Source organism: Corythoichthys intestinalis, chromosome 17 (genome assembly GCF_030265065.1).
Source record: "Corythoichthys intestinalis isolate RoL2023-P3 chromosome 17, ASM3026506v1, whole genome shotgun sequence".
In the NCBI taxonomy this organism is placed as follows: domain Eukaryota; kingdom Metazoa; phylum Chordata; class Actinopteri; order Syngnathiformes; family Syngnathidae; genus Corythoichthys; species Corythoichthys intestinalis.
The window spans coordinates 1,452,398-1,477,166 of NC_080411.1; the positions used below are offsets into that span (position 1 = coordinate 1,452,398).

General features: G+C 39.6%; 1 protein-coding gene across 2 annotated transcripts in view; it reads left to right on the plus strand.

Annotated features, from left to right (window-relative positions):
* Window positions 1-24,769, plus strand: part of si:ch211-243g18.2 (uncharacterized protein LOC559906 homolog) — a 36,359-nt gene extending 11,590 nt beyond the window's left edge. Inside the window, exons 3-13 of one of the 2 annotated variants that reach the window (XM_057819013.1) lie at window positions 6,666-6,787; window positions 8,253-8,302; window positions 12,278-12,544; window positions 12,637-12,762; window positions 12,869-12,951; window positions 13,080-13,236; window positions 16,650-16,814; window positions 16,911-17,036; window positions 19,064-19,281; window positions 22,035-22,063; window positions 24,345-24,769. In XM_057819013.1, coding sequence (XP_057674996.1) covers window positions 12,287-12,544; window positions 12,637-12,762; window positions 12,869-12,951; window positions 13,080-13,236; window positions 16,650-16,814; window positions 16,911-17,036; window positions 19,064-19,281; window positions 22,035-22,063; window positions 24,345-24,460 — 1,278 coding nt within the window. In that variant the 5' untranslated portion in view covers window positions 6,666-6,787; window positions 8,253-8,302; window positions 12,278-12,286 and the 3' untranslated portion in view covers window positions 24,461-24,769. The remainder of the gene's footprint in view (window positions 1-6,665; window positions 6,788-8,252; window positions 8,303-12,277; window positions 12,545-12,636; window positions 12,763-12,868; window positions 12,952-13,079; window positions 13,237-16,649; window positions 16,815-16,910; window positions 17,037-19,063; window positions 19,282-22,034; window positions 22,064-24,344) is intronic. The other variant, XM_057819012.1, reaches the window with a different exon arrangement.

Genomic DNA, 24,769 nt, shown 5'->3' on the forward strand with positions numbered 1-24,769 from the left:
GGTCCAACAGAGGACGAAGATGTAAGCCATTTTGATATTTTGACTTATTTTTTAGCGTGGCATTTTGCCGTGCTGCTTCTGTCTGACAATGAATGACCTGAAAAAAATTACAATGGTATCTGACTGCCACTGTTGCTACCTTCACTGTTGTAAAAAACACAACTTTAGTAAGGAGGAAGTGTAAATAAATTATAGAATTAAAATTTGCTATAAATAAAAAATGTAAAAGTGTTCGTTGGCTGTCACTGAATAGCATTTGCGATCGCTGCACGAAAATAGCAATGTAAATTACCTCCGAGAATGGTCAGCAACATAAGACAACGAGAGGATATAATATATAAGAAAGACGTGGCGTATGGTGGTAAAGGATTAATTGTTAAAACAGGAGAATGTCATTGTCAGTGGCGTAAGGCAATGCACACAAGAAAAAGGGGTCGATAAAAAAGCTAACTCTGGATCAGGTCGGCTCTTTTTCAGCCCTCGACACTCAAGCCATCTCTTTAACTGAACATTTGTATGTTCTTCCACATCTTTACCTGTGAATTTGGCACCAGGGACATCAATTGACACATGCGGAGCTTTGAAGTTTCGGCTTCCAGGCATCTCAGGCAAGATGAAACCTTAACGTCTGTCAGTCATCGTTAACTTTAATAAGCAACTCCAGTGTACTACCTGACCAAAGAAAAGCAGCAGGAGGAAGAGTTAGACTACGTGATCGGATCGAGACAGCTCATCTGTATTTATTTATTTAGGTATTTATTTATATTTTAATTGACAACAAATCCGCGATGGACTGAGGGCACGAAGTTTGAAGTGCGAAGCAGCGAGGGATCACTGTATCACTAGAAACAGTTCTAATATGTAACTAGGCCTGCAAGCAGGACTGAACGGGCCCTCGCAATCTAGCGCAACTCGGACGTCACGCAACTCGGACTGTGTGCAGGTCAGGGTGGTGGGAGATCCTCCTCTCTAATCATCTCATTAGAACCTAACATGCTCGAAAGTCGCCTATTTACATTCCCACACCCAAGAGATAAAAACCCCTATTGGAGAGAGTACTACAAAAAAGGAGCCACTACTGAGCTGTGCAGCCAAGCCCTTATTCAAAACCAAAATTAATCTTCTAACTGGGCCAATTCGACCAAGTGTGCCAACTATTGTGGCTCTATAAGCTCCCTGAGTCTCTGAAAAAAAAATTTTCCTTTAAATGGCGAACAAAGGGTCGTCACGGCAACAGACAGAGACACGTGGACATGGGCCGTAAAAAAGTATTTTAATAGGTCTTGAAACTACAATGACCAACATGAAAAGAACTGGACATGTTTTGGAAAAACGAGTGACTTTCTATCGCCACTAGTTGGCGCTGTAGGGTTGATGCAAATGACCCCTACAAGGCCCTTCAGGGTATGACTCTCAACAAGCACGGGAAGTTTGGCGCAGATATCTTGTATATCTGCCGAGTTATGACTGTTCAAAGTTTTTGGAGAGAAAAATTGTTGACAGTCATTTTCACTTTACTGTTTGGACCCCTCCGCTTCAACAAAACTTCAATTTTTGTCATCAGGCACCTGAAGACAGGTCTTAAGGTTTCCCTTATGCAGGTTTGAGGTAGATTGATTTTTTCCCTTTAGAGGAGGAGTGTGTCCCGTAAAAAAGGGCATTTCCTGTTCCCACTAGGAGGCGCCAGGCACAAATGGTAAATTTTCTATCCAGTCCTGCTCAGGCTGGTATACCTCACACACATGGCAGATTTAAAATAGATTGAACGTTGTATGAGGGAGTTATCAGTCATTTTCCGAATTCGGTGTTTTGGCGAAAAAATGGAAGAATTTGGCGCCCCGCCCAGGTCAGGCCCGTGAATGAAAACACACCATTTTTATAACTTAAGATTTCATATGCCTCATGAACAGTCTCACCAATTTTGAGAATGATCAAACTAATTCCCTAGGTGCCAAGGTGTAAAATGTGCACACTGTAAATCGATAAAAAGTTCACATTCAATCCAAAATACCCGATTTCCTGTAGGATTTGGAATGTGTGTGCAAGAGACTTTTTGGAGCAGTTTTGCACAAAGTTTTGACTCTCCAAATTTCATCACTCTATGTTAGAAAAACCTAAATGGAGAGGCCTTTTTGAAAATTTCAAGGGGGCGCCACTGAGCCATTTTGTTAAATTGTTTCGTAACGTTGCAAGATTATCGAACGTTATCCAAAGCCGCATGTATGTGCAAATTTTGGTGAGTTTTTATGCATATTCAAGCCTCCAAATGTAAACTCTTACTGTGAACCCATGAAAATTTCACATTCGATCCAAAATACCCGATTTCCTGTTGGATTTGGAATATGGGTGCAAGAGACTTTTTGGAGCAGTTTTGCATAAGGTATCTACTCCCCAAATTTCCTTGCTCTATGTTGAAAAAACCCAATAGGAAAGGCCTTTTTTAAAACTTCTTTCTGTCGCCACTAGTTGGCACTGTAGAGTTGATGCAAATGACCCCTACAAGAACCTTCAGGGTATGACTCTCAACAAACACGGAAAGTTTGGCGCAGATATGTTGCATATCTGCCGAGTTATGACTGTTCAAAATTTTTGGCGAGACAAATTGTTGACGGTCATTTTCACTTCCAGTTTGGACCTCTCCGCTTCAACGAAACCTCAATATTTTTCATCAGGGACCTGAACACATGTCTTGAGGCTCCCCTGAAACAGGTTTGAGGTCAATAGATTTTTTTCCCTTGGAGGAGCAGCCTGTCTCGTAAAGAAGGCCATTTCCTGTTCCCACTAGGGGGCGCCAGGCCTAATGGGTAATATTTCAATGCAGTCGTGTTCAGGCTGGGATATCTCATATACATGCTAGAAATGAAAAAGATTGAACGTTGGATCACGGAGTTTTTAATCATTTTCTGAATTTGGTATTTTGCCCAAAAATGGCCGACTTTGGGACCACGCCCAGGTCAGACCCTTGAGTGAAAACTCACCATTTTGAAAACTTAAGATCTCATATGTCTCCTGAATAGTCTGACCAATTTTGAAGACGATCCAACTATTTTCTTCAGCGACAAGGTCTCAAATGTAAATCGATAAAATTTCACATTTGATCCAAAATTTCCGGCTTCCTGTTGGGTTTGGAATATGGGTGCAAGAGACTTTTTGGAGCAGTTTTGCACAATGTATCGACTCGCCAAATTTCATCGTTCTACGTTGAAAAAACCAAATAGGAAAGGCCTTTTTGAAAATTTCAAGGGGGCGCCACTGAGCCATTTTGTTAAATTTTTTTGTAGATTATCAAAATTTACGCAAAGTTGCATGTATGTGCAAATTTTGGTGAGTTTTCGTGCATGTTCAGGCCTCCAAATGTAAACTCCAACTGTGAACCGATAAAAATTTCACATTTGATCCAAAATATCCGATTTCCTGTTGGATTTGGAATATGGGTGCAAGAGGCTTTTTTGAACAGTTAGGCATAAGGTATCTACTCCCCAAATTTCATTGCTCTACGTTGAAAACCTGAGAGGAGAGGCCTTTTTGAAAATTTTAAGGGTCAAGGGGGCGCCACTGAGCCATTTTTTGACATTTTTTCAAAACGACACAAGATTATCGAAATTTACGCAGAGCCGCACGTATGTGCAAATTTTGGTGACTTTTCGTGCATGTTCAGGCCTCCAAATTGGCCATTTTCATTTGCCCTGAAAAAAGAAGAATAATAATAATAATAATAATAATAATAATAATAATAATAATAATAATAATCCTTTGCAAAACAATAGGGCCTTCGCACGTCTAGTGCTCGGGCCCTAATTAAAGTGATGTCCTGTATGTTCATGCATACACTGTTTATTTCTCCATGTATAGTTTGCCTCAACATGAAACCCTGTGTATATGCACATGCCAGGTTTCTTCTATTGAGCGACTTGTTTAATAATTTACAGAAAGGACATTCAAGTTACAATGACGCGAGGGAGAGTAGAAGTGAAACAGTGGCACGAGTAATGAGAAATTCGATAGCGGTGACCCATGGGATGGCGTTTGCTTTATCTTTTGCTAGTAGACGGCCCGCTTTATTATTCATCCTCAGAGCCGCTTATCCTCATGAGGGTCGCGGGGGTGCTTGAGCTAATCCCAGCTAACAACGGGCAAGAGGCAGGGTACACCTTGCCAGCCAGTTGCAGGGCACATAGAGACAACACATGCTCGCACTCACACCTACGGACAATTTGGAGTGTTAAATCAGCCTACCGTGCTGGTTTTTGGTAAGTGGGAGGAAACCAAAGTACCCAGAGAAAGCCCACGCAGGCACGGGGTAGAACATCCAAACTCCACACAGGGAGGCCGGAGCCAGAATTTAACCAACATTCTCAGAACTGTGAGGCAAACGTTTTAACCACTCTTCCTCTTGAAAATCGCTGAAACTATGTCACAGGCATCTTCCTAAAATGTAGGGAGGTCAAAAAATAAATTCTATGTGGCGTTAACTTTCTCATTCATTGACTTTGACTGGAAGCGGCCAGTCCTCCCTGTTCAAATGCATTGGAGGTCTATCACAGTCAATGACACCGAAATATGATCATTCACAGCCAACCCTTGCGCTTCAAATGGATTGGACATTTATTGATATTAATCACAGCCAATGCATTAATAATGTCACACCAACTTAGCAGGCATGTGCGGGGGGTGCTTGAGCACTGGCCCCTACATGAACAAAGTGCCCCTTTTGAATGGGCTTTATTTTTGTGCATATGTGTGTGCTGGCCGACTGTGCAGGCACACCACCAAGTACTTTATTTGAACACCGAAAACACCTTTGAATTTTTTTTTTTTTTTTAAATTAAAAGTTGTCTGTGTTTCCCCTCCCTACACGCTGTTCCTCTGTGTGGTGTGTGGCGAGGAGTCTGAGGACATCTGGTGGTTGAAAACAAATGGTGTTACCCTATCAAACCTTGTTCGAGCAAATACTGTAATGAAAATTCTTACGCTAGGTTTATTGTGGGGATTTTTAAAAACATAATATATATAATTCTCTCTTATATTGTTTTCTACTTTAATAACCACCCACCCCTAGGCTATTTCGATCCGTGTGTCTCTACTCTCTATAGGCAACCATATTTTTCCGTTCTCTTCACAACGTTATCTAGAAAGGTACATATCTTTAACTGGAGGTCCCGGGGTTTTTTTGGCTATAAAGAAATATCAGAAAGGTGTCAAATGACCCCGATACCGAATTGACTACTGGGCTTTGTCAAACAATAGACCACTCAAAGAAGCAATCAAGCAGGCCACCCCCCTACACACTCCTGTGGAGTTGCTGCCTGGGCGTGAAAGGGGGTTTCACACTGGATAGCTGCAATTAGCATCTTGAATATGAGAGAGACGGTTGGACTTGGGTCTTGCAAAGGAATTGGCTCACTCTCATGTGGGCACAAAAATGGCGCAGAAGGAAAAATTGCTTCAGAAACAACAACACCTAACCCCAGGAAAAGGGTGACGTGTCCTATGTCACCACATAAAACATGTTTTGTTTTTTATTACACCGTCCCTTGTGCTGTAGGAGAACTGCAGCTTTTGAAAGATGTAAAAAAGGTTGTCCGGCCGATTGCCTGCCTGAGCGGTCCACTGTCCGACAAGCAACAACTGTTTTGGAGACAAGCTTATTCAGAAGGGGGAGAGAAAATGACCTCTAAAGGTGTTCATTGCCTCAGACAACCATCGAATGGCACCTTTCTGTCTCCATACAGTTAACACACATACAGTATATATGAGACATACTGACTAGAGTATGGTTCCATGCATGAAGTTAAAAAAAAAAATTAAAAATCCTGACTAGTATGTTCAATTTGGTTTACACAGAGAATAAAACTGGAAGAGTTTGTGGGACAAATAAACACTTAAAAAGAAAGTCACATCCCGTCAGTAGTTGGGTATATTTTATGGTGGCTTTTTCACCACAACCTGCCTTCTGGGCTTGAAAGTGACCACAGGCCAGCTAGAATAACACCAGTTTACCCGTCCCCCATCAGCCAAGGCACCCCTGCCCTGCAAACACTCAAGATGCTAATTGGAGCAATCCAACTCTGTGGTTTTGCACGTGCGAATGGGAATGACTAATGAGGACCATAGTGCTCACAAAAGATATGCTGTTTAGGGTCAGATGAATCTTTTCTCGTTACAAAAGTCATTTGTATCAACTGATCTACCCTTGGTAGTTGTAGTGTTAAGTTCTGTGATTATGAAATAATAGTTTGCAAAAAAATGTGCTGATGGTGGCTCAGTGAACATCTAATTTGATTTGTTCTCAGATGAACAAGTTGAGTAAGAAAGTTTTAATATAGAGGTTGAAGGAAGAAAAAAGGCAAAGACTGACTTAGTCACACCCAGAAAGTGTTGATGACAGTGTTGATTTCTATTCAGTTTCCTCCCTCCCAATTAAAGTCTGTCACAGTCACAGCCAATTATACTGTAAATCTGGTTAAACTGGAAGTTATGTTGTTGTAAGGTGTATTAAATTTTTGTTCATGTGCCCCTTTTGATCTATGAGCACCTGCCCCTCCATCGGTCTCTGCACCGCCCTGCTTAAGAGACAAAATGACATTTGTATTTTTGTTTTTTGTCTAATAAATGTAATGCCTCACTCTTTTTTGCGTACAACCTTCATGTGTTTTGGTTGGCAGGCCACGCCCTCTTCCTGCACACCTGAATATAAGCTCACCTCACAGCTTCAGCAGCACAGACCCTCTCTTGCACTCCTTGAGGCATATCGTCATATTCAACCTGTTATCTTGTGAACATCTCGGTAAGTCCAATAAATCTTTTTTTGAATTCCGCTATTTTTCTTGGTTATGCGCCTGTAAAAATGGTGTCTCTTATATGAAATTAGTCACCTGTACATGATGCTTTATTTCTGTCACTGCTTACACTGTGACAGTTTGGAAAAATTCAATAAACTAATCATGATATGAATAGAAGAGCATTTCGTAACAACAAAGCATTCCCTTGTGTCCCGTATGGAATGCGCTATCAATCATATTTAGGCCATCATTTTCCCACGTGAACAAGGAGTCCGTCTGTCCCCTGATGGCTCCTCTGTTGCGTTGCCAGGATCAAGTGACGGACACATAGAGAGGTTCCCTTGACAGCTAATCCGCCTCTGTTGAGAAACTGACCACGGCCAGCACATGCGGATAGACCCCGCCTCTGCCCATACTCCCCTCACTCACAGACACGTACAAAGGCCGACTGTTTAACATTCATACGTGACTCGTCCAATGTACAGGAAGTAAGTTGAAACCTGGAAAAGATAATGTCAAACGAGCCCACAGAAAGGGAAACACAATTACAACTGGGTCCATTTAATAATATAGGCGAAGGTTGGCTTTTATGGAAGGGGGGGGAAAACATGTTGATGACCACGAAACGCAGTGTCAGCAATAAAATTAACTTACAATATGCACTGCTGGCAAAAAGTATTGGCACATCTGCAATTCTGTCAGATAATGCTCAATTTCTCAATTTCTCTCCAATGCTTTGGTATTCATATCTTCATTTATTTTGCTTGCAATGAAAAAACACAAAGGAGAATGGAAAAAAAAAAAATAATAAATCATTATCATTTTACACAAAACTCTAAAAATGAGCCAGACAAAAGTATTGGCACCCTTTGAAAGATCATGTGATCCTACTCTAATTTGTGCAATTAACAGCACCTGTTACTTACCCGTGGCACATAGCAGGTGGTGGAAATCATTAAATCGCACGTGCAGCCAGTTAAAATGGATGAAAGCTGACTCAACCTGTGTCCTTGTGTGTACCGAAAAAAAGAACGAAAGAAGACCAAAGAACTGTCTGTGTACTTGAGAAGCAGCTGTCCCGCACTTCATTGTGTTACTTCATTTTGACTTGTTTAAAAGTTTAAAATAAAGTTGTTGTTTTTTCAAACTAAATATTGGACATCAATTAATGATTCTAAGCTAAAAATGATAGATATTTCAAATAATAAATATAATTACTTACCGGTACCTACCTTTTACGGCTGGGTTGAACTGCCCCCCTTCAATCACTGCCTATGTTTAATGAGAAAAGAATTAGAGTAAATATATAAGTTCTTGCGCCTGTAAAACAGTAAAAACAAAATTTTGAAATAATTATCTTGCTCTATTTGTTCAAATGTCAGGCTTATGTGATATCAAAACAAATAGAGCAAGATAATTATTTCAAAATTTTGTTTTTCATTTTTTCAATTTTGTTTTCATTAAACATAGGCAGTGATTGAAGGGGGGCAGTTCAACCCAGCCGTAAAAAGAAGGTACCGGTAAGTAATTATATTTATTATTTGAAATGTCTATCATTTTTAGCTTAGAATCATTAGTTGATGTCCAATATTTAGTTTGAAAAAAACAAAAACAACTTTTTAAAAAAATTATTCACTTGAATATGTTAAACTTTTAAACAAGTTAAGTCACAATGAAGTAAAAACAACAGTAAAAACAAAATTTTGAAATGATTATCTTGCTCTATTCATTCAAACGTCAGGCTTATGTGATATCAAAACAAATAGAGCAAGATAATTATTTCAAATTTTTGTTTTTACTGTGGTACAGGCGCAAGAACCTTTATATAAGAACAACATTTGTTTACTTACCACTGAATCCACATGTTCAAAAATGAAGAAAAAAAAACACACGGTCACATTCCTGTGGCCAGGTAGAGATGCGGCTCAATCATGTATTAATGTGCTTTGAGAATAGAATTATTTTCTTGAATACAAAATGGATCTCATTATCATAATAATTGATTTTAGAATTTCATTCTTGTGAGAACATTTACATTTAGATTAGTTTGACACTTTTTCTTTCTTAATAAACGAGTGGTTGTTGTGAACAGATTAAAGAGACACTGACATCAAAGTCAGTTGTGGTCGGGGCGCAGACAGTACACGATAGCCTCTCACTCATTTTAGCGCCATCTCATCACGTTTAAGTGGTCTTTAAGAGTACTCATTCTCATCCAGAAATCAATATTTTCTTAAGGGCCTTCACATCATCAGCTTTTACGTGACACACTTGAAAATTTGGTGTATCCGGAGAAGAAAAAGAAGACTAACTGTAATCTTATATGATAACTACTGTACCGTACGGCATACAGAGTTGGGTAGAGTAGCCAAAACCTTTACTAAAGTAAGAGTAGCGTTCCTTTAAAGTGATATTACTCAAGTCATAGACTTCTTAATGTACTGATGGGGCGCGGGGCCGATAAATAGGGGGCCTGCTTGTTGGCGACGCCGTCAAAGCTGACCAAGTGGAATCACAGACAGAGCAGAAAAAGCTTTTTTCGTTGAAAAATTCTTGTGAATAAATGCTTAATTCTCTATAGATATGGACGTAAAACAGTCTCGATTATTTTGGTTAAAAGCAAAAAAACATGCAGTTAGCATTTATTTTACGTAAATATGTCGAAGTACAATGCTAGCCTTATAGTGAATGTAGCTAGCGGCCGCCTGATGTAAATTGAGCTTTTTTCATTAAAAATTATTGTGAATAAATGCTTAAATCTCCAAATTCTTTATAGATATGGACGTAAAACAGTATAAATTCTTGGTTAAAAGCAAAAAAAAAAAAAAACATGCAGTTGGCATTTATTGTACATACATACTGTATGTAGAAATAAAATGCTAGTCTGTTAGTGAATGTAGCTAGCGGCCGCCTGATGTAAACTGAACTTTTCTGGGGAACATTCTTGTGAGTAAATGCTTAAATGTCCGAATTCTTTATAGACAAGGATGAAAAACAGTCTCAATTCTTGGTTAAAAGCAAAAAAAGAAACGTGCAGTTAGCATTTATTGTACTTAAATATGTCGAAGTACAATGCTAGCCTTATAGTGAATGTAGCTAGCGGCCGCCTGATGTAAATTGAGCTTTTTTCATTAAAAATTTTTGTGAATAAACGCTTAAATCTCCAAATTCTTTATAGATATGGACGTAAAACAGTCTAAATTCTTGGTTAAAAGCAAAAAAACACAAAAAAAAACATGCAGTTGGCATTTATTGTACATAAATACTGTATGTAGAAATAAAATGCTAATCTGTTAGTGAATGTAGCTAGCGGCCGCCTGATTTAAACTGAACTTTTCTGGTGAACATTCTTGTGAGTAAATGCTTAAATGTCCGAATTCTTTATAGATAAGGACGTAAAACAGTCTCAATTCTTGGTTAAAAGCAAAAAAAGAAACGTGCAGTTAGCATTTATTGTTGTTTGGTATGTTAATGTTTTGTCTGTTTTATGTTTTGTGTGGACCCCAGAAAGGGTCCTCCATAGATTAGTATGTTGATATTTTGTCTGTTTTATGTTTTGACCCCAGGAAGAGCAGCTGATGTTTTCATCAGCTAATGGGGATCCTAATAAAAATACAAAATACAAATACAAATACATAAATATGTCGAAGTACAATGCTAGTCTGTTCGTGAATGTAGCTAGCGGCCACCTGATGTAAACTGAGCTTTTCCGTTGGAAATTCTTGTGAATAAATGCTTAAATCCCTGAATTCTTTATAGATATGGGCCTAAAACAGTCTCGATTTTTGGTTAAAAAGGAAAAAAACGTGCAGTTTGCATTTATTTTACGTAAATATTGCGAAGTAGGATGCCAATCCTGTAGCAGCTAATTTCTCCCATTGATTTTTTTCATGTTTCAAAATGCATGCATTGCACGAAAAATATGATAATTACCTTGAATCCTCGAACAAATCACTCCTGAGACAATCCTTCCTGTTTGTATGCGGTACAGCTTTCGTACTTTTTCAACAGAAATCTGGCCTTAGATCGCGGCGTGCGTGTGTTTGTGAATAGCTCCTCTTGATATGGGCGGCCCCCTGCTTGAAGGGGAGGCGCTGTATGTGCCCGAATTGACCTGTCAATACCATTATGAAGTCTATGCATTACCATGAATATAAGGTTTAAATAAATAAATAAACAAACTAACAAAAAAGAAATAACTGAAATATTTTAAATAAAATCGAAATAGAACTTATAGACATAGCTCAAGTTGCTGTATATGATCAAATTGATTTTATGTAAAACACATACCACTACTTCTATTAATATTAATTAGTTGAATATTAATGGAGAGCAAGTGTAAGAGTGTGTGTGTATGACTCGTATCATTATTTACACATTATACACACACACACCCTCTCTCCACACAGAAAGTCGCCAGAGAGAAAAAACAGCACAGTCTGTATTATGGAAATGTTATTTTGAACATATGTTTACAGTGGCGGAAGACTTTACAAAAGTAGGCTAATGATACAGCGGAAACTAGTAAGTCGTCTTGGCATGCTAACTAGCCACATTATCTGCCTCCTTACCAAGCTTACGTTATACTATGTTTTACCATCGCTAGACACACTAAACACGCTGGCGTCAACCCTCGTAGCTGATGGAAAATGTTCATGACAGCGTTTACTTGTGACAGATGATGGTCACGCAAATGTGAAGTCATGTTGGAGGTGTTGCTTCCCCTGGCAACCACCCTGCGCAAGCATGTCTTGCACTTCGACTGTCCCTTCACCTCTAAGCTGTGTGACACAAATACACAAACACAAAGAGGAGGGGCTCAGTTTAAATAATAGTATTCAAACATTGAAACATTTATAGCAACACAGAGTAAATGTTTTGTCCCTCCATATGTTGATATGCAACACATTTTTAATTAACTTGCAGACATGTATTAACGCTGGATTGAATAACTTGTCAATAAGTGACCTCTGAACGCAATTATGACTTTGAATAAAGCACTTACCATCAAAATTTCCATACGCCGAGATGACTTGTCCGTAATCCTGCGTGTCCTCCTATTTAGTGTCGCAGAAGATGCCCGCCTTCAGGGTGCTCGCTGTTGTGACGTCAAACGTCAACCGTTAAATTCGGGATTTTTAGCGCGTGCGGTTTGCACGGTCCGCACCGGACCAAAGCGTAACCTATCATTGGACTGTCAGATTGATTATCCCGGCCGCATCTGGCCCACTGAGGCGTTCAGCAGACGTGACTGCTATGTGAACCTGGTGAACTGACGCCGAATCCAGCGTACAGTCACCTGTTATCGGGTTTGGACTGTCAGATTGATGATCGCCGCCGCATCTGCCGCACTGACGTTTAGCGGGCGTGATTGCTATGTGGATCTGGCGAGCTGACGCCGGATGTTGCGCGCAGTCACCTGCTGTCGGGGTACCCACCTCTGACTAAATAGTGGTTCCACACTTTTCTACATCTTTTGTATCCCTCCTCCAAAGTCCTTCGTCATGGCCTCCAGCATGTCGCTTCGGGGTTACTCTGTCAGTCGACAGCCGTCTTTCTCCACTCGTTCCCTGATGGACACCGGCCGCTCCCGCGCCTCAGTATCGTTTTCCCCCGGCGGCGCCTTGACCCGTTCGGCATCGGTCAGCCACGACCTGAACGGGCCGGCGAGCTTGCAGATGAACGGGTTGCACGGTAACAGCACCAACGAGAAAGAGGCCATGCAGAGTCTCAACAACCGTCTTGCCAAGTACCTGGACAAGGTAGGGTTCTGTTTGAGTTGTTGGTCAGAAGCCAAATGGCAGACGGGGAAACGGACGCACTTTGATCACATGAGTTCTATTTGTCCTTGCAGGTGCACTCGCTGGAACGCTCCAACGCCGACCTAGAAATGAAAATCAAGCAAGTGATGATTGAGCACATTCCCAAAGGCCATGACTTGGACTCCATGATGGCCCAAGCTCACGCCATTGAGCAGGAGGTAGTGGAAACATGCTAGAATTTTCATGATCATGCAACTTGTTTTAACTATGACTAAAGGGTTCCACTGTGATAAACCTTAATCTCCTCCTGTTAATGTTTATGAGGTGAGGAAGAAGACCTTGGAAAATGCTCGTCTCATGTTGGAAATCGATAATGCCAGACTGGCTGCTGATGACTTCAGGATCAAGTGAGTAGTTAATGTTAACACCAAAATGCACTTCCGCTAAACATCTGCCAGATTTCCTCAATTGGACTGGACGTTTTTGGCTAACAAGCAATGAAAACAATACCTTATGCCTTCTTGTGTATAACTAGGTGGGAGACCGAGCTGGTGATGTGTCAGTCGGTGGAGCGAGACTGCGTGGCGCTGAAGAAGGCCAAGAGCGACCACGAGCAGATTATTGCCTCCCTCAGGGGTGACCTGGACAGCCTGAAAGAGGAACTTTACTTCCTTAGGAAGAACCACGAGGAGGTACTTTTTTCAGCTTTTACTGTAATTTCCTCCTCTGTCATCCTTCTCTTTATTGAAACCTTATGGTCGCTGTACAATGAAATTATGCATGTGGACATTGTTAATGTCCCTATTTTCATTGTGATTCTAAAAAATTTGAATTCAAAAATCAAAAAAGTATTTTTATGTGTGTTTTTTTCTACAAATCCACAAAATTTGGAGATACATGCTCTTCATTGTACAGCAGTAAAATTCTAAAAATTTTGAAAATAAACTCAACTTTGAGATTAAAAAACAAAAAAAAATCTTGCTTACTTTTTTTTCAGTGCTTCTTATAGTACTGTTGTAATTTTGATATTACACCTGTCATGAATATGCTTAAAAAATGAGTGTTATTCAGGAAATTATGTCACTTTTGATGCAAAGTTAACATTTTTTCACGTCTTTGAATAGTGTACCGCACGTAACATGTCACCTTTGCTCATTAATATTCATGACATTAGCAATTGTTGCTAAGCGGGTCAACCTTCCCTTTGTCCCTAATAGTAAATGCATGGAAATAGTGTACGGAGGAGATGTTTACTGAGCTAAACCTACCAATTCTGTCCGAATATGATGTCCCTGGTGCCAGATTCACCGGTAAAGATGTGGAAGAACATACAAATGTTCAGTTAAAGAGTTGGCTTGAGTTTCGAGGGCTGAAAAAGAGCCGACCTGATCCAGAGCTAGCTTTCAGTGGTTTCTACAAGTTCCATAGCAGCAGTGTTTACTCGGCATGTTTTTTTTGTTTTTTGTTTTTAAAGATTACCGGAAAAAAACAAGCAGTACTAGAATGGGTTGTATGTTGACCCCCTTCAGGTTTTTTATGGTGACATCACGCAGCCTTGCGGTCTAAAAATAGCATTGGTTAGGAAAGTAATTGAACGAGTACAATAAAACAGTGTAACGTTATGGATAATATTTTTTTATAATAAAAAGCCATTTTAAAAAATGTTTAGAATTATAAAGTCAGACAACATGAATTTATGAATTAATAATACAAATAAAAATGGTATACATGACCATTTTAATAATAGTACGCCTTCATTGAGTTTTGTTTTGTTTTTGTGAAAAATGAAGTGCAGCACTCATTCAATCAATATCTCCCAAATTTTTAAGTATATAATCTTTTAGGGTTCATTTTAAGCTCCCACCCAAACAGCATGAGGGCTATACGTATATTTGACTGACCTAATTTAGTGGCCGAAGTAGTCTTTTGGGGGTCCTTTGGTTACAGCAGACACAAAAAGCTGGGAGATTTTATTACCCTAAGCCATCCATTCTTGTCCACTCAACTTTGATGGGGTATACTATAGCCAGGAAACAGCTTGGACAAAACTGTCCTTATATATTTGCAGTGCCAGTCGAAACATACAAATATCGGTAACACTTTACAATTAAGGGTCCCATAATTAACATTAGTTAATGCATTTTTAGGCAATAACTAATGTTTAAGTAACATTATAATAATTAATATAATTGCTTATCCAACATTTATTAATATATTAATTAACATGAGTTAATGCATTAGTTAATGCTTAACCAGACAGTAACTAATGGTTTGGTAAAATTAAAAAAAAAAAAAAAGAGCCTATATAGGGTTAGGGTTTGTTAACTTAGCATTTATAATTTCTTAGTTAAGGGACACATGCTACACTTTACAATAAGGGTCCAAAAACATTCAGTAATGGTTAATTAAGGTTAAGTAATACTTATGAAGTACGTTCACATGAAATAATACCATACTTAAGGTTAGGTTAGCAGCACCCAAGGACTCACAGAGCAATGTTTCTCATTTTAAAATAACATAATCACTAGTACCAGTATACATTAATAACTATTTATTAATGCACTAATGTATGTGTGAATTCATGTTTCGTAATGTATTATATATATTTTTTTAATTTTACCAAACTATTAGTTACTGTCTGGTTATGCATTGGCTAATGCATTAACTAATGTTAATTGATATATTACTAAATGTTAAATAAAGGGATTATATGAATTATTGTAATGTTACTTGAAAATATTGTTTTAAAATTAGGGCTGTCAAAATTATCACGTTAATGGGGGGTAATTAATTTTTTAAATTAATCACGTTAAAATATTTGACACAATTAACGCACATGCCCCGCTCAATTGTTACTTGTGTTTTTTGGAGTTTTTTCGCCCTCTGCTGGCGCTTGGGTGTGACTGATTTCATGGGTGAGCGTTTTGTAATTATTGACATCAACAATGGCGAGCTACTAGTTTATTTTTTGATTGAAAATTTTACAAATTTTATTAAAACGAAAACATTAAGAGGGGTTTTACTATAAAATTTTTATAACTTGTACTAACATTTATCTTTTAAGAACTTCAAGTCTTTCTATCCATGGATCGCTTTAACAGAATGTTAATAATGTTAATGCCATCTTGTTGATTTATTGTTATAATAAATACAGTACTTATGTACCGTATGTTGAATGTACTGGACTGTCTCAGAAAATTAGAATACACAATATTCTAATTTTCTGAGACAGTCCTGTACATTAATCCACCATTTAAAGCAGGGGTGTCCAAACTTTTTGCAAAGGGGACCAGATTTGGCGTGGTAAAAATGTGGGGGGCCGACCTTGGCTGACGTCCTTTACATAGAACAATATACAGGACTGTCTCAGAAAATTAGAATATTGTGTATTCTAATTTTCTGAGACAGTCCAGTATATATCCATCTTGTGTCTTATCTTTCCATTCCAACAATAATTTACACACAAATATGGCATATTTTATAGATGGTTTGAATTGCGATTAATTACGATTAATTAATTTTTCAGCTGTAATTAACTCGATTAAAAATTTTAATCGTTTGACAGCCCTACTTAAAATGCATTAACTTAATGCATTAACTCGTGTTAATTTATATATTAATAAATGTTAGATAAGGGATTAAATGAATTATTGTCATGTTACTTACATTAGATATTGTCTAAAAAATGCATTACTAATGTTAATTAAGGGACCCTTACTGCAAAGTGTTACCCTAATATCAAAATTAGTGTTACAACTAAATTTTACAGTGTTTCAGTGCAAATAAATGACGAAACCATACATGTGCAGCTACAGTATCTTTTTTTCAATTAGTTTGAGATGAAGGCATTGACCCACTACTTTTACTTTGTTCAAAGATTTAACGGTAAGCTGAGCTCTATTTCATCAACTATTGATGGAAAACATCTAAATAATGTACTGTAGATGTCCTTACCTTCCCACTAAATGAGTATCTCTTCTATACGTGCGACACGGATACAGCACAAAATACAACTCAGTATTGTGAAATAGACTTTTAAGATGGCCAGATAGATATTTTAAAGATCCGGTTATGAATTAGGAAAGCAACATTTCTTCTTCTGAAGGAACTCGAGCAGATGAAGTCTCGTATAGCCCGCGATGAGGTGAACGTGGAGGTGGACTCAGCCCAGGGACCAGAGCTTGGAGCCATTCTGTCTGATCTGCGAATCCAGTACGAAGGCATTGTGAAGAAAAACAAGGAACATGCCGAACAGTGGTACCGCAAGAAGGTACAGTACGCTCCTGTGGTACATGCCCTGTTTTTTCATAGTACAGTCCTGGATAAAAATCAAGTCAAATTGATGTTGTTCAATATTCTGTTTCAGCTGGAGGCGGTGCAGAACGATGTGAAGGAGAGCAATGAGGCCTTGAGATGTGCGCAGAGCGAGTTAGTCGAGAGGCAGCGCTTTCTTCAAACCCTCGAGGTGGAGCTGGAGAGTTTGCAGAAGCAGGTGATTGACTGCGCTCTAAAATGATGTGCGTGCGTGGGTCCCATCGGGCGTGCAGTGGTCTCGTGGGGGCAAGTGGAGGTGTCACGCAGGTGCCGCCCCGGGGCTGCGGCCCTTCCCTGGCCGGCCGGGGTGGAGTGGGGAGAGCGCTGTATGCGGCGGCTACAGTTCCCTCCCTGGTCGGCCCAGCCAGAGCCACGTCTCCTTGTACCGGGTACCGGGGAGGTGCTGCTTGGTTTCATACCACGCACCCCTCTTGGCCCAGGGGTGGTCTGTCTCCAGCACTGTCCACCTCTCCGGACTACGGCAGCTACCGCTGCCCTCCTGTCGGCAAGGTAGTTGGAAGGGCCTCTTGGGGTCATGGGTGGAGCTTGCTGTCACCTGCCGGTGGGGTGGATGTCCCCTGGTCCCCGGCACTTGGCGCAGCGCCTGTTCGGAGTGGGGGTGGATGCTTTGGCGGCTGGGGGAGGGGTGGGGTTGGGGGTGCGTCACCTCTTCCCATCCCTAAAGGCCAGTCGTTGGTGGCGCGGGTGGCCCGAGGGACCACCCTGGATCCCGGGAGAGTGACAATGGCTCCTTTGCTGGGCTGTGGGAGGAGGGATGGGCTGCACTGGATCCCCCCCGTCCGCCTTCCCTTCCCGGGCTGGCTAGGTGGGGGCTGTGGCCCTGGGGTGGCACCTTCGCCTGTCTGCGTGACTGTCGCGTGCTTGGTGGGGCTCGCGCGGGGCTGGATATGATTGGGCGCGCTCGGGTGGGAGGGCCCCGGTGCCGCGATTGGGGATGGGTCGGCGTAGGGTCAGTTGCCAACGGGCTTACACTCATCACAAGGGATTCACACAATTACTGATTTCAAGATCACAGAGGTGATTTGTGTACACTCCACTCCTCCCCATTACTTATCCTATAGACTCCCCCACCCCTCCTCCCCTTCTTTCCCTGGTCAACAGGCCCCCCACACGGTGTCAAACGTATTCATAGTTCGTGTCGCCGTTCAATGTATTTCTTGTTGTTTTTTTGTTTGTTTTTCTTCTCTTGTGTTTCTTTTTTTCTGTTCTTCCATAACCCCTTCTTGTTCGCTGCTTTGTCATAATAAATGAGGTATGTCGAATGATCACAATGAGAGTATGTCATACTCTCAATGTGAAACATTAAAACTGTTCAGACCACCCGGACACTTAGACTTCCATTGTCCGTGTAAAACAGCTGAACAGGACAGGTTAAAAAAATAAAAATATAAAATAAATAAATAAAATGACAGCTACAATTTTCAAGAAGATCGTCATCCATTGAATATGGTACAGTGCTGGCCAAAAGTATTGGCACCCCTGCAATTCTGATAAATAATGCTCGATTTCTCCCAGATAATGATTGCAATTACAAATGCTTTGGTGGTAATATCTTCATTTATTTTGCTTGTAATGAAAAAACACAAACGAGAATGAATTTTTTTTTTTTTAATCATTATCGTTTGACACAAAACTCCAAAAATTGGGCCAACAAAAGTATTGCCACCTTTAGCCTAATACTTGGTAGCACAACCTTCAAACAAAATAACAGCCAACAACAGCTTCCGGTATCCATCAATAAGTTTGTCAATGTCAGGCAGAGGTCGTCTTTGCCACCACTTTTTCTCTTCGAAATTCTCTGACTAGTTTTACTTTTGTTGACAGTCAACACGTTTAAGCAGCGACAGCAACAGACTGTTGAGTCAGCGTTGAGTCTCAAAGACGAATTGGCTGAATGTGTCTCACCAGACGGTGTTTGCTTTGGAGGGCATGCTTGTCTGTTCACAGGATTTGTTGGTAACGGCCTGTGAAGTCCTGCAAGGATCAGGATGGCATTCTTGACGTTATTTGGCAGACAGAAACATTTGAAGTGGGATAAGTATGTAAATAACAGGAGTTAGCATAGTCATGGTTTTAAATTTGGAATTATATGCTCCTCAAATGGGGACACACCCCACAGTAGAACCTTAATTGGGTTTAACCGTTCCAATCCCGACTGTGTTCCCTTTGTGTTTTTACTCTCAGGTTGCAGCCCTGGAGGGTAACTTGGGCGAAGCAAGTCACAAATATGGCACTGAGATGGAGCGTCTGCAGGTCACCCTTAACCAACTGGAAGAGGAACTGTCCCAGCTCCGGTTGGACATGCAGCGCACTAAAACCGACTATGAGCAGCTCCTACGCATTAAACAGAACCTGGAGATGGAAATTGCCACCTACAGGCGCCTACTGGAAGGAGAGGAAAGGTATGAAGTACCCAGAAATGACACTTCTATACCTGGTACTGTTTTGAAATTGGTGATTTTTACTGTTCAGCTGCTTGTTGGTGTCAAGTTCAAATACAAATCCTTAGGTCGACATTTGTAATATTACCCAAAATGAGGACAGAAGGCACTTGATTTAGTTGAAAAGCTTGCAAGGAGAAGGAGGGGAAACATTTCAGCTTCCGCAATCATTCTGACTAGCCCCTCCTTCATCTAACTTTTTATTTGGATGGCCCTAGCAACAGACGGGTGTCTTGCCCTGAAAGGCAAAGGGGAAGCAAGCTGGCGACACCTCTTGTATTTGTTTGGCTATGTGTGTGCATGTAGGGGGAATTATATCCATGTGTGTCAGCACATTTCAGCAAAGCAAAGCTGGCTCTTTTGCCTCTGTCCTTGAACAGGCAAGAGGCCTCTTCAAGGCTTCTTCAAGACAAAATATTCCTTCTTTGTGAGCAGCAATAAGCAAAAGCATTTCTTTATTGCGAGCAGCAATTGATTAGAGCAAATATATAATAATGATCTCATCAAATACATTTCATGAAGCAATACCATGGCAAGTAATAAAATGCAACAATATGATTTCTTAAATTTGACCTGTGGAACCGAGGCTGGTTTAAACCGGTCAGAATGACAAGGCAGTTTTATCTAGAACTAAACATGTCTATAGTTATCCATCACTAAAATGTCTCTTTACTGCAATCAATCATGGAACATACTATTATAGCAATCAATATTGTGAGCCTTCATTGGTAAAAGCAAATATTTAATAACCATTTAATAATTATTAGTTGGATTTTGCCATGAGGCTTTTTTTTTTTTTTTTTTTTTTTTTTTTTGCCAAGTGGCATTTTTTTGCCATGTAGCAAAAAAGATTTTGCCATGTGGCATTTTTTTGCCATGTAGCAAAATAGATTTTGCCATGTGGCGTTTTTTTCTTTTTTTTTTTTTTTTTTTTGGCACGTCGCATTTTTTTTGCCATGTGGCAAAATAAATTTTGCGATGTGGCATTTTTAAAATTTTTTTGCCACGTGGCATTTTTTTTTTTTTTTTTGCCAAGTGGCATTTTTTTTTTGCCATTTGGCTAAATGAATTTTGCCATGTGGCTTTTTTAGCCACATGACACTTTTTTGCCATGTGGCATTTTTTGCCGCATGACATTTTTTTGCCATGTGGCAAAATGGATTTTGCCATGTGGCATTTTTTTTCCATGTTGCAAAATTGAATTCGCCATGTGGCATCTTTATGCCATGTGGCATTTTTTTTTTTGTTTTGCCATGTGGCAAAATTGATTTTGCCATATGGCATTTTTTTGCCATGTGGCAAAATTGATTTTGCCGTATGGCATTTTTTTGCCATTTGGAAAAACTGATTTTCACATGTGGCATTTTTTTCCATGTGGCAAAATTGATTTTTCCATGGAGCATTTTTTTTTACATGTGGCATTTTTTTTGCCACATGGCAAAATCATGTGAACGAAAAGTGTTTTTTCTCATGTGGCAAAATGGATCTTGCCATGTGGCATTCTTTTTTTTGCAATGTGGCAAAATTGACTTTTCCATGTGGCATTTTTTTTTACATGTGACATTTTTTTCCATGTGGTGAACTAACTATCTAAAACGGCACATAGCAAAGTCCATTTTGCCACATGGGAAATACCACTTTTCGCCCTCTTGAAAAAATAAAAGATTCATTGAGGCGTTTCATTTGTAAAATGCTAAAATCTTTGTCATAGGGATTGTTTTTTATCTTTAGCACGTTACTTCTTTTTTCTTCTTTCCATCAGAAAGAAAGCTGACCAATACGCGGGGTCTGAAAGGCAAATGGTCGTTGTGTTATTATCTTTAAATACCCGCTGCTCTCACGCAATCTTGTAATCTTTGCGTGAACCGATCGAGCCGCTCCACAGACGCTATGCTCGTAAAACGTGTCTTGTGGAAATTGTGGGCGAGCGTCAGTGGTGTGTTGACGCGCCGGCAACGTTGACACACCACAGACGTAATACTGTGGTTAAAAGGGAAGTTCAGAATTTTTGACATAAGGCTTAATCTTTGAGTTAGTTATTTGTCGGCGGGGTTGGTTTCAACAAATTCCGAGTAGTTTGTTAGTTATTTGTTAGTTTTAGGGCTCTGGAGTGGAAAAGCTAGCAATAGTCAATGGTGCCTCCTTAACATACCAATACAATCAACTTAAGCATGCATGGGAATCATTAATATCCCAGAGAGTTTAGTTTCTTAATGTCTGTGGCTTGTCCTCGAAGTTGACCTGTGGAACCTAGGCCGGTTTAAACCGGTCAGAATGACAAGGCAGTTTTATCAAGGACTAAACATGTTTATAGTTATCAGTCACTAAAATGTCTCTTTACTGCAATCAGTCATGGAACATACTATTGTAGCAATCAATACTTTATTGTGAGCCTTCAATGGTAAAAGCAAATATCTAATAACCATTTAATTATTATTTTATCAGTTGGTGATCAGCAAGTAAATGTTATATGGGATTTCAGGGTCATCACTTCAAATTACCAATATTCCCAAGTTTTGTGAGTAGTGTATATCACACATCCTGCTACGGTTCAAAATTATAAATAGTGTAATGTAGGTGTCAAGTATTCAGCTTCGGGGCTTTTTTTGGGCAGGTTCTTTGTTTTCCTGTTCAAAAAGATTGTATCGTAGGTTGCTTATATTTTGGTTAAAGTGTTTCATGATGTTCTAAGCAAGTATTTGTTTGCCTTGCAGCATTAAGGAAGTCCCACCACCACCAAAAAGTAAGTAATGTACTTTTTTTTGTGTATCGTTACCGTTCACACTGGTACTTTATTGGCCTGCTGAGGAGCATAAAAATGGAATATTTTTAGATTATTTTATTAACACCCAACATTATTAGAATATGGTTATATATTTTTTAAAGAGGCCTTGTCATTTTCTGCAAACACAGTAATAATAATGTCACAATGATTAAGTATTAGCTTTTGTGAGCGAATTGTAACTTTATTCTTGCAATATTTAAAACTTTTTCTTTAAAAAATGTATTCGTAACATGACAATTTCACTGTCACAATACAGTGTTTCAACTCTGAGTTACAAAATACAGTCCTATAATATTAAAACTACCGTAAATTTCATACTACAGTATAAGCCGCTCCTTTTTTTTATGCTTCATTTTGAATCCTGCGGCTTATAGTCCAGTGCGGCTTGTTTGTTGATTTATTTGGGTTAATAGGCAACACATCCCAAAAAACACAGAAGCAAACAAAACTCAGGTTACTCACAAAAGGCTGGGTATCAAAAACGTGCTTAGGGAACACGAGGGCTTGGACGGAGAAAACTGACGAGAACAAATGCTGAAGTGCACATGGATAATGTTGCGACAAGACTCAACAAAAACGGGGAGCTTATATTTACACAGACATGGGGTAAAGAGTCAACGAAGGACAAGTGGGTGACACAGGAGGATGCAGATTGGAGGATACACTAGGAGCAGGCACAACAGATGAAATCAATGGGCAATCACAGGGAAAAGTCACACTCGAAGGAAACAAACACAAAACCTAACAGTTACTGTTCCAGTTGTTTCATTAATTGCTTGTTATGGTATTTGGTTACACTTTATTTGACAGTGGTGTCATAAGACTGTCATAACACCATCATAATTATCAGGGCCGGCCCAGGCCATTTGGGGGCCCTAAGCAAAATAATGCCAAGGGGCCCATATTTTTGGCCCACCATTTCGTCACAGTGTACTGTGAAACCCATACATGCAATCCAACCCATACGTCCATATTTTGTATATTAATCAGATTTTGTTGCACTGCATACTTCAAACGTCTCACCCCAAATGATTGTCAGTACTTACAGTAGATAGGGCCAAACCTTTTTCTAAAAGAGGAAAGAAAGAAGTTAGGGAAGAACTTTTATCATTTTAAGCTTGTAATCAAGTATTAAAACTCACAAAAGTCAAATAAAGCAAACTGTAATAAACAAAATATAATATAAATTAAACAATTGCCAGATTGCCCCTATCTGGGCCCCCTAGTGGTCAGGGGCCCTAAGCAGCTGCATAGTCTGCGTATAGGCTGGGCCGGCCCTGATAATTATGATATGACACTATCACTGGCGACACTGAATGCTTATGACAGATGTCATTAAGTGTCATTCGGCAAAGTATGTTACTAACTCCATTTATGTTCCACTCCAATGTTTTACACCCATTCAAAAGTGAGATAACGTGATACTAAATGACATCTGTTATAAGCATTTAATAATGCTCATGACAGTGTCATGTCATAATTATGATTGTCTAATGACAGTCTCAAGCCGCCATTGTCATGTATAAAGTGTTACCAAATACCATAACTAGCAATTAATGAAACAAATGGAACAGTAACAGAAGAAATAATTAGCACAGAACATGAATGCATGCTAGGAGGCATGTTGGACAACAACAGTGTTGACAGCAGGGGGCAGAAGAGGTTAACTGTCTCCCCCAAGGGAGCAGTGATGAAGCTTCTTGAAGCAATGAAGCTTTGAAGCCAATTGGTTCAAAGCTTCATGGTGGTGCATTCGGTCTTATGACAGACGTATGATGCCGCTGTCAAATAAAGTGTTACCGGTTCATATCTTTTGGTCTAAACATCCCATAATACAGTGAGGACAGCTGCGGCTTATTGTCCGGCGTGGCGTATTTCTGAACAAATGCAGTTTTCGTGTCAAATTTGGTAGGTGGCGGCTTATAGTGCGAAAATTACGGTACTCTTATCGAGAAAAGAAAATACAACCTTATTCTTGTAATGTGTTTTTTTTTTTTTTCTAATGGTATCAATTACCCATCATATTTGTACAATTAAAAAAAAAAAAAAAAAAACAATTGGACTTCACTCAAGCCTCATATACGTAACTGTGTCTTTTTTGCTTCTTCTATGCTTAATTCTAATGACAAAATGAGATTCTCTTTTACATGACGGCTTTTCACCCTCATCTCGTCCAAACATTGGAGATGTGGATCTTATTTCGACATACTTACTCACTCACTGGCATGTTTTGTTGCAGAAGAGCCTGACGTTCACACCCGGAAGATTGTGAAAGTGGTGACGCAGACCATGGTCAATGGCAAGGTAGTGGATGAGTCCAGTGAGGTGGAGCAAATTGAGGAGACCAAGAAATAGGAGGTGCACGTAGGAGCCATTATTAAGTAAAGCAAACAAAAGTATTAGAAATAGGCACCATTTTTAATCACTGGAGGCTTTATTTGGCTTCGAGAGTTCTGTTTTCGTAGCGTAGTTATATAGTGCTGCATGCTTATAACCGTGCTTAGATAATTAGATTTGTAGGTGAAAAGGGCAGCTGACTAAGCGTTTTACAATAGAATACTGTCTAACTCAAGGACATACAGTATTTATTTCTTAGGGTATAAAGGTTTACCATAGTGCACCCAAGAAAAGTGCAAAAATAAGGTTTCTTAATCCTGTGTTCAT